Genomic DNA, 14,953 nt, shown 5'->3' with positions numbered 1-14,953 from the left:
TTAGGATAGTATTAGTGATTAAATCGTGTCCGGGTGATTTTCTTTTTGGTAATTTTTTGATTATGTTTAAGATTTCGTTGGGGCTTGAGTATGGTAAAATATTTTGTGGTTGAATATCAGGCTCATTAAGTTTTTGTTGGACTAGATAGTTTGTAGAGTTATCTTGTGAGCTGTTTAAAGTGAATGCATTTTCGAGAGTATGAGCAAGCAATTCGCATTTATCAGCTTCTGTATTTAGATAAGCATCTCCCGCTTTTAAGGGGGGGATTTCATTGGTATTCGGTTTGATTAATCTTTTGGTTGCAATCCATAAATTAGAGTCAGCAGGGTGGATTGTAGATAAATATTTTTGATAGCAGTTAATTCTGTGTTCTTCGAGTGAGTTTTTAACCTTTTTTGTTAGATAATTTAATTTTTTTCGATCTTGCGGTAGTCTATGTATTTGCCAGAGTCTCCTCGTTTGATGTTTTGATTTGATTAATTTTAATATTGTATGGGGAAGTTGATTAGGACTGTAATTTGTTATCGTGTTTTGTTTTGCTGTGCATGTGTCGGCCGCTTGGCAAATGATTTCGCGTAAATGTTTTACCGCATTATCTGCGTTGGGAATGTTCGAAATATTTTTGGGAATAATTAGATTTTGAGTGATATGTTGTTTGAATTTTTCCCAATCTGGTTTGCCGGTGATAAGTTTACGGGTGGGTGTTGAAAATGATAGAGATGCATCTATTGTAATTTTTACAGGCAAATGGTCTGAATCGAGTTCGTATAGTGGTTCTTGGTGAATGGAAAAACGAATCGATTTTTGTAAAATTACGTCTAATATATCAGAATTTCTATTTTGATCATATGGGAAGTAGGTAGGTGTATCTGGAGCACACATTATCGTGGAACTGTTTGAGAGATAATTGAATAATTTACGTCCGTTTGCATTTGTAACTTTGCAGTTCCAAGTCGTGTGTTTGCAGTTTAGATCACCAACTAGCAAAATTCTTTGATAGCTATTTAATATTTTGTCAAAGTCATTTGTGTACATTTGAAAGCTAGGTGACTGGTAAGCACTAATTATTGTTGTGATTGAGTGATTTATTGAAATAGATATTGCTACTGCTTCAAGAGTTTTCAATGTAGGTAGATATGATTGTTGATGTTTAATTTTTGTTTTAATTATTATAGCGACACCACCTGATGGTCGTACCGCTAGCCTATCTTTGCGATAAGTGGTGTACCCATTAAATTTAATTTTGTCATTAGCGATTAGATGTGTTTCGCTTACGCACGCGATATCGACATTATGTGCTGATAAGAACGCTGCAAATGTGTTACGATTTTGCTTAATTCCATTGGCATTCCAATTTATGATAACTAGCTTAATATTATTTAAATTATTAAACGACATTGATATTATTTAATAGAGCTGGTAGATTTTCGATAACTTTTTTAATAATCTGTGAGATGAGTGAGCTGATTAGTGGCATTAATGACTTTATAAGCTCGTTAGTGATATTTGAGTTGTTGATTTCTTCTTTTTGATGTTGATTAGTTTTATTTTTTGTTTTTTCGGCGTAGGTTGGAGTGTTGCTTAAGTTTTGAGTTATTTGGATTGGGTCTTGATTTTGGGTATTTATGTGATCGACAGTATAGGCTGGGGTTTTGGTATTATTATTATCGTTTACATTGCTCGATTGCATTATATGTTTAGGAGCGTTCCTGAAACGTTTGGAGCTATTTTTAATTTTAATTTGCTTATAAATTTTACAACCTCGATAATTAGCAGGATGACTTTCATTGCAATTGACGCATGTAGGTGGGGTGTTTATGTCTTTGGTGCATTCAGAATAGTGGTGGTTTTCTAGGCATTTGACGCATCTAGGGGGAAGATTACAAAAATTTTTTGTATGTTGGAAGCGTTGGCAGTTTTTACATTGTGGTATGGACGAATCGCTTTTGCGGCTCTCAACTGCGATAACGCAGTGTAGTAGGCGATCAAGTGAAAAAATATTTTTTTCCGATTTGTCTAGTAAGACAGCTACGATTGGGACATTTAAAAGGGGTAGTGTCATGTGGATGATACACTTTAATATGTAAAAATAATTGATCAAAAGTGTTAATAATTAAAAAACATTTATAACACTGAGGCATCTTTAATTATTAAATGTAGTATAAAATGAAAACAAAATAGTTTAGTATTTAAATATTTTACACTTTAATTTTTTTTAAATCATTAATAATAAGTAGAGCAAGGACTTTCATGCATTTGCATATTTTTTCTGGTTAACTTTATCGTATGCTTGTTAAGTACAAAATACATTTCATAACGTTTATGATGAAATACTCAAGGTTTTTAGTGCATATTTTTGCATATTTGGACATTTTTTGGTTTAAGGGGCATATTTTTGATTATAAGAGCATATTTTGATGGTTTGTCGAAAATCAAGCGCTTTGGTGAATATTTTTCATAAACTAAGGTCAACAATTGTTATAAACTCATAAAGACGATAAAGATAAACGTTATCTTGAAATAATAATAATGGTCAGTAGGTATTTATTATGTCTATTTTTGTATTTTTAACGAATAGTAGGTACGTGGTATAAACACGATAGTATCAAGTGTCTACAGTCAGTGGGTAGATTAGATTCGCATTAGTTCTAGAACATTCACCGCGTGTGTTTTAAAGTTTCGTTTTTAAACAAAATTATAGACGATATGAACATAATTGATACACAATCGATGAGTATAAAATCAGTAGTGGAAAAACTTAAAAAAGTATTAGAGAAAAACAAAGGTTTCAATACGCTTCGTATAATTTCAAATATTTTAAATGGCACTGAGGAAAACATTGATGAATTAGGAGATTTAAATGCTAGTGAAATGGTTTACTTCAAATATGCACCGATCACGTCAGTGGACGTCGAACGAAGTTTTTCGCAATATAAGAACCTGCTGACAGATAAAAGACGTTCTCTGCTATTTGAAAATATCAAACAAATGTTAATAATTCAGTGCAATTCTAATTTAGGTAAGGTAAATATTTGAGAATAATTCATCAATTATTTTTAAATACCTTTTTTGTTTTATTATGTGCAGAATAATGGGATCCAACATTCAAAACAGATTCAAAATCAATTTAATAATATAAATCTAGTTAAAACTTATACAGAATAATAATAAAATTAATTTTTTTAAGGGCATATTTAACCGCATATTTTTAATTTTTTGATGCATAAGTGCATCTTTTTAAATGCATATTTGATGATTTTTTAGTGCATGAAAGTTCTTGCTCTAATAATAAGTCGCTATATTATGACTAATCAAAAATAAAACCTTTATATTTTATGGAAAACACAAACACTGATAAAGCGTAGTCAAAACAAAACATTTTTGTCTTCAGTCATGACTAATATTGTTTTATTGAAATAGAACGTGCGCCATTTTCATTAGTCATTGTCAAGCAGTCACTGAATAATTATATAAAAATTGTGCCAAATATTATTTATTTATGCTAAATTGTCTACAATATAAAGGTCATTATACATTATATATTATATATTATACATTATACACTATATCTACAAGTACTGAAATACGTAATTTTGCATTGAAAACATTTATTTGATTTTTTGTTTTTATTTCTAAGTAATAATTTGTGAAAAAAATATAAATATCTATAACATTCGTACAAACTAAATATTTTAACTATAATATAATAGTTCAAAATATTTTAGCATATTTATAAGTATTATTTTACTTTATTCTGGGATTTCCACATTTCCACGTTTTTCGAGCAGTGAAAATTCAAAAAATGATCCAAAAGTAGATGCTTTATTTTCTTTATTTAAATAAACTTCTTGGAGTTCTATAGCATTCTGTGAATTATAAATTTTCATTTTATGACCATATTAAATTATTATTGTATTATTTATTTTATACAATACCTTTATTATGCAAATAAAACCTTCGGAAATTTCTCTGTTAGATGATCTCCGGCTATCAAATGTTTTTGCTATTTTGTTGTTATTCACAATTCTGGTTTTTGCAACACATATTGTGACACAAGAAAAAATTTTTGGTAGGTATGTTAAAATCGCAACTGTAATCTCTAAAATAAATAATTCAACTATAGATCTCAATAAAAATGTAAAAATTTTGGTTCTCCTTACCTTGTCTATTTTCGGTAAGAATAATGTTTAAAAATCTTTGATAACTTGCTTCTTTTTCAAGCTGCGATTTAAAGTGTTTAATATATTTTAGCAAACACTCAATTAAAATGGAAAATAAGTCAAACAATTTTAATTGCTTTTCTGGTTGCAATATATTAAAATCAATTTCAATCTGAAAGTAAAATATTTTTAAGATTAATTTTGTATTTATTAACCCTCTTATTTTATTTAAATTTGCTTAGGTAGGTAGAAATAAACAATTATAATTATTATTATTATTGACAAATTTATAATTTTATTTAACTTTGCTTTATTTAGCTATAATGTTGTGCATACCAACTTATACCCTAGAGGACCACTTATAGCAGGATATTCAAGAAAATAGTTCAATTGTTTGTTACTTTTTAACATTTGATCATATCTTAAACTAAACGTTTCTGTCCATTTATTAACTACAATATCCATGGATTCTCTATTGTTTTTCAACCATAAGATACTATCGTTTATATCTATGAAAAGAAAATATTTGAAATTCTCTATAATGTATCACATTTTTCCTGTGAGTGTAGACAGTTATTAGTTTTATTTTAACAAACCTTGGTTGAATGCAGTTACTGGGGTATTTGAGAAACATTCACCTGTGGTTGTAGATGGGCTGAAATTTAATTTTCTGATATCCTTTGTCAAATTGCAATACCGGTCAAATAATTTCCCTCTTGTTGGTCTAACATATTCTTTATTTTTTAAGTAAGGAATAAAATATGTACTTTCTGATTCAATGGGGAAAATCTGTACAATACTTTGGGATAACTGAAGTAAGTGATTCATAGAAAGTTTTTGATCTGGACTATGTGTAACTTCATAATCAATTATTAATCGAACGAGTTTGTTCCTTACAACATATGAAAAATTGTTAGATGATTGATAAAACTTTAAAACATTTTTTCCTTCTTGAGATTGTTCCAAAATAAGTTTAATGCGATTGTTACAAGATGGAATATCCTATAAATTCAGCAAATAAATAAAATTGAAACCTTATTTGTTAATGGTTGATGAAGATATAAAATATAATAATTAAATAGTTAACCTGTATTAAAAATTCATCACTGCTCAATTCTAAGCTATTATCAATTACTATTCCATCCATTTCCTTTTCATTCATTATTTCAAAATTTGTAATATCATGTATCATATCTATGGTATTTATTTGACTAATCAAATTAACAAACTCTTCGTCCTTTGTATAAAATAAAATATTAGCAAGTACAAGTATTAATAACGGCCAAATTTTATGTTACTTTGTTTGGAGCAACATTTGTGTCGTTGAGGTGTACTGTAAATTGTTCTTCTTTTAATTCAACTATTTTTGAATATAATATAGCTCTTAATTTTAATTTGGGTATTAATTCTTTAAGCATACTTTCAGTAAGGGCTAGAAAGGTTATTTTGTCTATCTCTTCTTCTATAAAAAATAATTTAATTTGGATAGTAATAATTGAATTAATATTGTTAATTTAACTTGAGAGAGACCATACATTTTCTTTTAAATTAAATAGAGAAAGCTTGCCTACAAAATATTACCTCTAAACTTATTGATAACATGTTCGGGCATCTCCCATTGCTTCAAAATATCAACAGTCCAACTGTTCATTGTGAAATCAATTAGGTATAAGTAATCTTCAATTTCCAATAACTACCCATATAACATATTTTAAACTTGAATAAATAATGATACTAAAAATTATGTAATCATTTACCTATAGGTATAGCCATATAGATAATTACTACTACTAATTACTTGTATTACAAATAAGTATTATACAATAGGAAAAATAGTACTACTCTAGTTGTCCAACAAACTACATTAACTAACTATCTGGTGAATTGTGCTTATTCTAATGAAAAAAACATAACCCAAAAGAAAAAAGTTCTAAAATCTAATACCTATAGAAATTTGTGTTATTTTAAACTGGCCCGATGATAATCGCAATGCTATTTTTCATATTTTAAAATTTGTGATTAAGATGATAATAATTCTTTCGTTGCATGGGTAGGTACTAGGTACTATATAAACTATGATATTTAATTATTAAATCAGTAAATTAATAAGTTACCCACTAATATGAGTACCTATATTACTATAATGTTTTACAAGTCAAAGTCAAAATTATACAACAGTCAACAATAATTAAATTACACTTACCTACGTATGTGTTATATAAGATCGTGGTACTGACTGCTGAAGCACAAATTCACAATGTTAAAAGATCTGCTAAATTGAAACTGTTAAACACTTAAACGGTTGAAAAAAGAAATAAGAAAAATTAAGACAATTAGACGTAGGTATCACGTGCAAAATGTATATTATGTCCATTGTCCGGCATCCGCCGCGCTTTGTTCATGTTTATTCCATGGTACTACTCTTCTCTAACATGTTTTCGGAAACGGCGCGCGGCGTAGGAATACGAATACGGATTTACCCAATTGAAAGTTTAAAAATAGAATCTCCCGTAATATACAACTAAATTAATAGAGTTGAATCTTAAAAACATTGATTTAACTATATTGTTTGGTAATGTGAAACAAATAAAATAATTATACTTTTAAGCAGCTTTATATTGAGTTAACTCAACTATAATATAAACAACTAAAATCATTTGATACATATTACTAATCGTTTTGGTAACGACAATTAACTAGGAATCTGGATTAACTATTATTAAGGTGACACAACTAAACTATGATCAACTATTAACAATTACTAAATTATTTTTTTCCGTGATAGCACGACGTCACATCGCTATTGGCATTGTGGGACTGTCACAAACACCAATTTCTCGGGTAAAAGGAGTAGTAACATGTTTGTTCACAGCGAGTTCCACCACTTCTCCGGAATACTCATGCGAGCCAATTGTATTAACAAAGATCACTGGAATATTACCATCCATGAGGCTTAATTCAAGCATTCGCTCGCACTACTCCGCCCTGCAGTTCGCTGACCCATTTTTTGATCGTCCAGGGCGCATCGATTTCTTGTTGAAACCTAACCGACATCTACAACCAACTCTTCACGGACGAAAGTCGTGTGCATCATACTCCAGATTTTCCGTCAGCGTTCGAGACACGTTTAGGGTGGATATTCATAGGTCCTATTGCCGTAATGGTACTGAAAGCTCACCAAACAGTCTGACGGTGCGTACAGAGCCGTCACTGGATAAATTGCTCCATCGGTTCTGGATAGTTGAAGAGCCAGTAGTACAACCAATTCCATTGCAGAAGTGCGAAGATTGGTTTGTTCGGACAACTCAACGGGATGAGTCAGGCCGATACATAGTAACGTTTCCTTTCAAGTCAGACGCATGTATTTTGGGTGGTTCACGTACAGTGGCCTTATCTCGTTTTCTGAATTTAGAGCGCAAATTACAGGGTAATGACGAATTATACGCTGAGTACCAGGCGTTCATGGATGCTTACATAAAGCTTGGTCATATGCATCTTGCCACATTGCCTGGAAAGTACATTATCCTGCATCACGCGGTAGTCAAATCCGTGAATGATTCCATCCAACTTCGGGTCGTATTTGATGCACCAGCTCGAACGTCATCAGGTTCAGCGTTGAATGACATTGTGTTCAAGGGCCAAAAATTACAACAAGATATTTCCACATTGTTAATGTCATGCCGCTTACAACGGTACATGTTCACAGCAGACATCTGTAAGATGTACCGACAGATCAAGCTATCTCAATCAGACCAACAATATCAACACATCATATGGCGCGATTGTCCGTCGGATCCGTTAGCAGAATACGTTCTATCCACTGTCACATATGGGGTTGCGTGTTCGCCATTTCAAGCGATCCGGGTGTTGCACCAGCTAGAAGCGGACGAAGGAGCTAAGTTTCCAGCCACGAAGAATGTGTTAAAGTCCCAATCATATGTAGACGATATCATAACCGGGGCCCAGTCCGTTGAGTCGGTGCTAATACTCCAGAATCAACTTTGTAACCTCCTGGCAAGTGGTGGTTTTATCTTGAAGAGGTGAGCGGACAATAGTCCAGGTTCCAAAATTTTTCTGGAAATATGTAAGGGATTTAAAACAAAATAAAGTCTATCCAAATTCATTCCAACTCGATCAAATGTCAACATCTAGCCCTATGAGTCTGCCAGCCTATTCTCTAAATACTTCTCATCAGTCCATAATCAACCAACTCCGTCCCACACCCTGTATTTATCACAAAACTTACCTTTCGAACTACCATCTACCTCCTCTTTCTCTCTTAAAGATATTATCACCGCTCTAGAGACTCTTAAAAATAATAATTCTAACGGACCCGATGGCATTTCTGCTCGTCTGCTCTATAACTGTCACCACTCACTTGCATTCCCAATCTATCTTTTATACAGATACGCCTTTGATAATGGTATATTTCCCGATGTATGGAAAATGTCTTCAATTACCCCCATTCTCAAATCTGGTGACCCGTCTTTAATCAGCAATTATCGACCAATCTCAATCTTACCACATCTAGCTAAACTATTTGAATCAGTAGTTTATTGTAATATTAAAAGGTGTTTTAATCATATTTTAATTGAAGAGCAACATGGATTCCGCCCGGGAAAATCTACCATCACTAGCAGTGTTATTTTTACGACGTTCATTGCCGAATGCCTCGAATCTGGTTATCAAAACGATACCATAACAACGGATTTTAAGAAGGCTTTTGACACTGTCAGTCACAATATATTAATAAACGAACTTGAAAGCATGGGAGTTGGTAACCCACTATTATCTTGGCTTAAATCTTACATAACTGGAAGAAACCAATTCGTATCGATACTGGGCTCCTCTTCAAAAACATTTGAAACAACTTCTGGCGTTCCCCAGGGCGGCCACCTAAGCCCATTACTATTTTCACTTTTTGTTTACTCTATCTCCACAAGACTTAACCAAGTAACATTTTTGTTGTATGCGAATGATATAAAGATATTTTATAAAATTAGGTCCCCTTCAGATTCCACCCTACTTCAGAGTGAATTAGACATTTTTACAGAATGGGTCTCTCATTTTGGTTTAACCCTAAACCTTTCAAGTGTAACGTTATTTTCTTCCCCAGATCTTTAACTCCAATTTTAACCACATACTTTCTTAATGGCACGGAACTTGAACGAGTTTCCTCCATTAAGGACCTTGGTATAATTTACTCGCCTGATCTATGTCTTAGCACTCACATAAATTCGATAGTTAATAGAGCACTTAAAGTCCTCGGGTTCATCATACATAATACTAAATTGTTTAAGTCGGTTGGATGCCTTTGTACTTTATACTATGCCCTTGTCCGCTCTCTTCTTGAATTTGGATCTGTGATCTGGCAACCGAATTTAGTCAAAGATCATCATTTTGAACGCGTCCAAAATAAATTTCTTAACTTTATTGCCTTCAAAATGAACATTTATCACGAAAATCATGATTATTCCAACCACACTCTACACCGCATGCTCAGAGCTGCGTACAACCAATAATCCTTAAGCCACTAATTATACTTCTACCTTTATAATTATACTATTTATCTATATTATAACATGTATACTCTGAAATATTTATACTGTTATCAAAATTATTTAGGTATGTATCTAATTAATTATTTATGTACTCTACCTTACTGTACTTATACCATACCTATTTGTAATAATATGTAAAACTGCCGTTCCGACGTTTAATAAATAATAATAATAATAATAAGTTATGACTTATGAGTATTATATTAATGTAGGTTATACCTAATATGATTAATGATACATATTGAAATTAAATTAATCATCTGTTGAAGAAAAAACAATACGTTTAGTATAAAATAAGTGTAATATAATTTATAATGTTATTTTGAATTACCGCCACAGAAGGGGTATCTAATAGACCAAGGGAGATCTAAACTCTAAATGGGTAATTTAGATCCCCAACTAGGATGGTGTCAACTAGTTCCCTATGGTTACTTAGATCCCGCTGTGTCATTTAGATCACGGGAATCTATTTGGACGGGGATCTAGGTGGCCGTTCACCCGGGCGCTCGGTTGCGATAAAAATTAATGATGGGCGTTATTGAATAATATATATCGGTACGTGCATATAGAAAAAGATGAACTAGGAATTCCTAAAAGTATTGAAATAAAAGAAGATTTCATTGAATTTTCCGAAGCAGAAGGAGGTACGGGTGAAGCATTGGAAAAACAGACTATTGAGATATTTAAAGAGAATGGTATTGATATTGGTAAATTTAGAGGAATTGGATTAGACGGCGCAGCAAGTATGAGTGGCAAACATAATGGCTTGCAGACTCGACTTTGGAAACGACAACAAAAAGCCAAATATGTTCACTGTGCGTCGCATAATTTAAACTTGGTAGTAAACGATTCTGTTAAAAACATTGCCGAAATTAGACAATTTTTTGAGATGTTAGAAACTTGATATACTTTTTTTGGAAACAGTATACTTTGATGGTCAATATTGGAAAAATAAAGCAGTGACATTTCAAGATCACTTAAAAGGCTGTAGCTTAAGATGGTCGTCTAGAATTGATTGTTTAATATCACTCAATCATATGTACCCAGACGTTATGAAAGTTTTAAGCAACATAACATTGACTGGGCGTAATAAGGATGAACAAAACGATGCCTCCACACTCAAAAAATATTTCGAAAGGTATGAAACAATTATTTTAATCCTTGTGATGTATAAAATATTGTCAAAAATTAATTTAGCATCCAAAATACTTCAATCACCTGGAGCTGATATTGGAAAGGCTGTTGATTTGATAAAAAACACAATGGAAAATATGTTGAAAATCCGTGAGAACTTTAATGATTTGATAGAGGAAGCAGATTCTAAAGCGTTACAGTGGAATGTTACACCGGAGTTTTCTTGTAAACGAACGAGAAAAGTAAAACAATTTTATGGTGAGCTATGTCAAGATCAACGTCTTTCACAAGGAAACCGTTATTTTAAAGCGCAAGTTTTATATCGCTGTATCGACACTGTAGTTACACAATTGAAAACAAGATTTGAAGGTCTTAGTGAAATAAGTAATTTATTTAGTTGTATTTTAAGACTGCCTATAATATCAGATGACGTGATCAGTGAGAGTACAAAAAAGTTGGCTGATGAATTTCAGGACTTTAATCCAGCAGAACTTGCCACACAAATTGAGTCATTTAAGTGTCTGTTTGCTTCTGAACTTAAGTCTTGTAACAGCGTTTTTGATATGACTAAATTACTAATAATTGAAAATAATAATTTGATTACTAGTTTCCCTGACTTATTAACGTATCGACGTCTCTCTCCGTAGAGATTCTGTTGTATCCGTCTCGGAACACGGGTCTGTGAATAAGTTCCAATTAAACGAAGACCCAGAGGGTAACGTTGACGTTGTTAGGATCGAGGCGGCGCGTAGCTCTTCATCAAGTGTTGTAGAAGCCCAGGCAGGTAATGGCCGCAGCGATAATTCAATTCCGCGTAGGTCGACTTATGTAAAACCGGCCCGGTTGCCGGAGATACCATTGTTATTTAGTTGCTTCGTCGCTCATTGACAAATTGTTGTCGGCACCGAAATCATCGAATGAGACACTTGTCGAATTAAATAAATTTCTGTTGGCATTCGACGAGGGAATCTCAGTTCTCAACGCCATGAACATCCCGAACCTTGGTGACTTTATTTTATTTTCGATCGCGTCGCGTTGTTTGCCGTCGTATACAATCAAGCTTTTTGAAGCTCAACTTTCGAGTGGTTTTCCAACCGTTAAAGACTTGTTGTCGTTCGTTAAATCGCGTGTCCATGTACTCGAATGTGTCCCACACGACTCGGCTCACAAGACCTTAAAGCAGCCAGTATCACAAAAAATAGGTTACACTTCGAAAAATTTCGCGTCCGGTCCTAGTAACTTTAAGCGGCCACAAGCGACTTCGTTAGTGTCTAGTGCAGGGACGTCGAGGTCAAAAAATTCTTGTCTTATTTGTAAGGGGTCCCATACAGTGTCATCATGTAAGAAATTTACCGGTTTGTCCGTAGAAACACTTGAAAATTGGGTTCGTGAAAACAGGTGTTGTTTTCGTTGTTTGCGCGTTGGTCATTGGTCCCCAGACTGCAGGTCACCGGTACAATGTGACAACTGCTCTCGCAGACACCATCCATTGTTACATCAGGTCACCATGGTTAATAGTGCGAGGCGACAAGGTCCAACATCCGACAATCAGTTATCCAGCGAAGAATCCACGGCTCCATCGTCTTGTGTTGGTAGTGGCTCTCAGCAGTCGTCGTCGGTCATTCTAGGGACCGGTTTAGTCCACATTCGTGACTGTGGCGGTGTGCTGCACACCGTCCGTGCTTTGGTCGATTCCGCTTCGCAGATAAGCGCGATCACCGCCGATTGCTCCTCCCAGTTAGGATTACGGGTAACACGTTGGACCGCCCCTATATCCGGTCTATCCGGTATGTCGGTACCAAACGTTCAGGGATTGGTCACCTGTGACATTCGGCCCAGATTTTCCATCGATCCAGTCATTCAGTTCTCTGCCTGGGTGCTCCCTACAATCACAGCTCAAATGCCCAGCCAGTCGATATCCAATCAGGTAGCAGACAAGTACAAAAATTTAGCTCTAGCCGATCCTTCATTTGCTGTACCTAGTAAGGTGGATTTACTGCTTGGTGCAGACATATTTGCGCGCATCCTGAATGGTAAACGGGTATCTGTAGGTGATTCTTACCCCGTGGCTTTCGGTTCAGTATTCGGCTGGATAATAATTGGTCCTATCCCACCATCGAATAATTATGTTCCCACTTCACATTTCATTTCAATGGTTTCATCAATTGAATGCTTAATGGATCGGTTTTGGAAGGTCGAGGAACCAGAAATTGCCCCCGAAACGTTCACGTGTGACGGACGGTGTGAAGCGATGTTCCGTAATAAATGTTCACGCGATGAATCAGGACGTTTTGTAGTGCCTCTGTTGTTCCGCCAGTCGGTTGCGGACAACACCTTTCCGGGATCACGCGCTGTCGCTCTCAAACGTTTTGAATCCCTCGAGCGTAAGCTCATGTCAGACAGTCGGCTTCGGGAGGCGTATTGTCAGTTTATGGACGAATACCTGTCTTTAGGACACATGACCCCAGCCCCCATTGAAGGTTCCTATTATATACCTCATCATGCTGTATTTAAGTCTTCTGACCCCCAAGCCAAAATCCGTGTCGTATTTGACGCGTCCGCCCAGTCGTTTTCAAGTACATCCTTAAATCAATGTTTATTCGCAGGCCCAAAACTACAGCGAGACGTTATCGACGTGCTCATGCTGTTCCGTCTGCCGCGTCATGCATTCACCGCAGACATAAATAAAATGTACCGGCAAATTTCGCTAGCTCCCGAACATCGTTGTTACCAACATATCCTATGGCGCGCGTCCCCGCAGGACGAACTCAAGGCTTACCAATTAAATACAGTGACATACGGGGTAAATTGTGCCCCTTTCTTGGCCATACGGGTACTGCAACAAATCGCTGAGTCCGATTGTGCGGACGTTCCGGCCGTTCATGACGCATTTGTGCTCAATACCTATGTGGATGATATTTGTGTGGGGGGAGACACAGTAGATGAAGTGGTCGCACTTCAAGCTAATTTGATAAGTGTACTAAAAGGGGCAGGAATGAATCTAAAGAAGTGGGCAAGTAACACCGTTGAGATTTTAAATAAGGTACCACCCGAAGACAGGGCATGTGGCCTGCTGTCGTTTAACGATGATACCAATGGTGGTTCAAAGGTATTAGGTATTCAGTGGTCACATCGGGATGACACGTTTCTGTATATTGTTCAACCAGAACGCTTAGTCACAACTAAACGGGGAATGCTGTCTTTAATCGCCCGCATTTTCGACCCGCTCGGTCTATTAGCTCCAGTGATTTTCTTTGCAAAGCAGTTGATGCAGCGCGTGTGGCAACTTGGTATTTCATGGGACGATCCGTTGCCCACCGAGATAGTTGATGTGTGGGATAGGTTCGTTGCGGATCTCCCTGTTCTACAGCAGGTAACTATTCCCCGTTTCATTGGTACTGAACTCGGCGTGCAGTGTCATTTATGCGGGTTCTGTGACGCGTCCGAAAAGGGGTATTCCGCTGTCGTATATTTAAGATTATTTAAGCACTCCGGACCTCCGGTAATCTCGTTGTTAGGCGCCAAGACTAAAATGGCTCCTCTCAAGGCGTCAACGATTCCGAGGTTGGAACTATGTGCGGCTGTTTTGCTCGCCCGGTGGATGGTTCGGATTAAGACTGCATTAACTCTTAAAATCCGAATTGTAGAAACGTATGCGTGGTCAGACTCAACTACTGTTTTGAGTTGGTTGAAGGTACCACATGAAAAATTTAAGGTTTTTGTGTCAAACCGTATACACAAAGTAACAACGTTGTTGCCCGACTGCCACTGGAACTATATACCGTCAGTTAAAAACCCTGCAGATTGCGCTTCCCGGGGCATTTTCCCTACTGAATTGGTAAATCATAAATTGTACTGGGACGGGCCTGACATTCTATATCGTGAGGTGCTCGACGGGCCGGCGCTAGGTCCAGACATCAATGTCGAAAGGTTACCGGAATTGAAAACTCAATTACCCGCGACGTTAGTAACCAATTCCAATAACCCTACTGAACCGGAATGGTACACGCGTTTTTCTTCATATTTTCACATGCTTCGTGTTGTTGCGTACATGTACCGTTTTATTAACGTCTGTAGACGTCAGACACACAGATCGT

General features: G+C 35.5%; 1 protein-coding gene across 1 annotated transcript; it reads right to left on the bottom strand.

Annotated features, from left to right (window-relative positions):
* Positions 1-3,750: 3,750 nt before the first annotated feature.
* LOC132932910 (uncharacterized) lies at positions 3,751-5,812 on the bottom strand. The gene is made up of 8 exons (XM_060999257.1): positions 5,743-5,812; positions 5,460-5,623; positions 5,249-5,398; positions 4,758-5,163; positions 4,498-4,670; positions 4,162-4,333; positions 3,937-4,100; positions 3,751-3,867 (listed from the first exon to the last, which is right to left on the bottom strand). The coding sequence occupies exons 1-8, from the start codon at positions 5,810-5,812 to the stop codon at positions 3,751-3,753; spliced, it is 1,416 nt and encodes a 471-aa protein (XP_060855240.1).
* Positions 5,813-14,953: the final 9,141 nt, after the last annotated feature.

The sequence above is a fragment of the Metopolophium dirhodum genome, chromosome 1, assembly GCF_019925205.1.
Source record: "Metopolophium dirhodum isolate CAU chromosome 1, ASM1992520v1, whole genome shotgun sequence".
NCBI lineage: Eukaryota > Metazoa > Arthropoda > Insecta > Hemiptera > Aphididae > Metopolophium > Metopolophium dirhodum.
The sequence above is the reverse complement of the archived record's forward strand: the minus strand, read 5'-3'. Positions and strand labels throughout refer to the sequence as shown.

Coding starts and splice junctions, on each gene's coding strand:
- LOC132932910 (XM_060999257.1), bottom strand. CDS start 5,812: ATGAACAGTTGGACTGTTGATATTTTGAAGCAATGGGAGATGCCCGAA. Junction 5,164..5,248: donor GTGATGAATTTTTAATACAG/GTTAACTATTTA, acceptor CTGAATTTATAG/GATATTCCATCTTGTAACAA. Junction 4,671..4,757: donor AGTAACTGCATTCAACCAAG/GTTTGTTAAAAT, acceptor TTCTTTTCATAG/ATATAAACGATAGTATCTTA.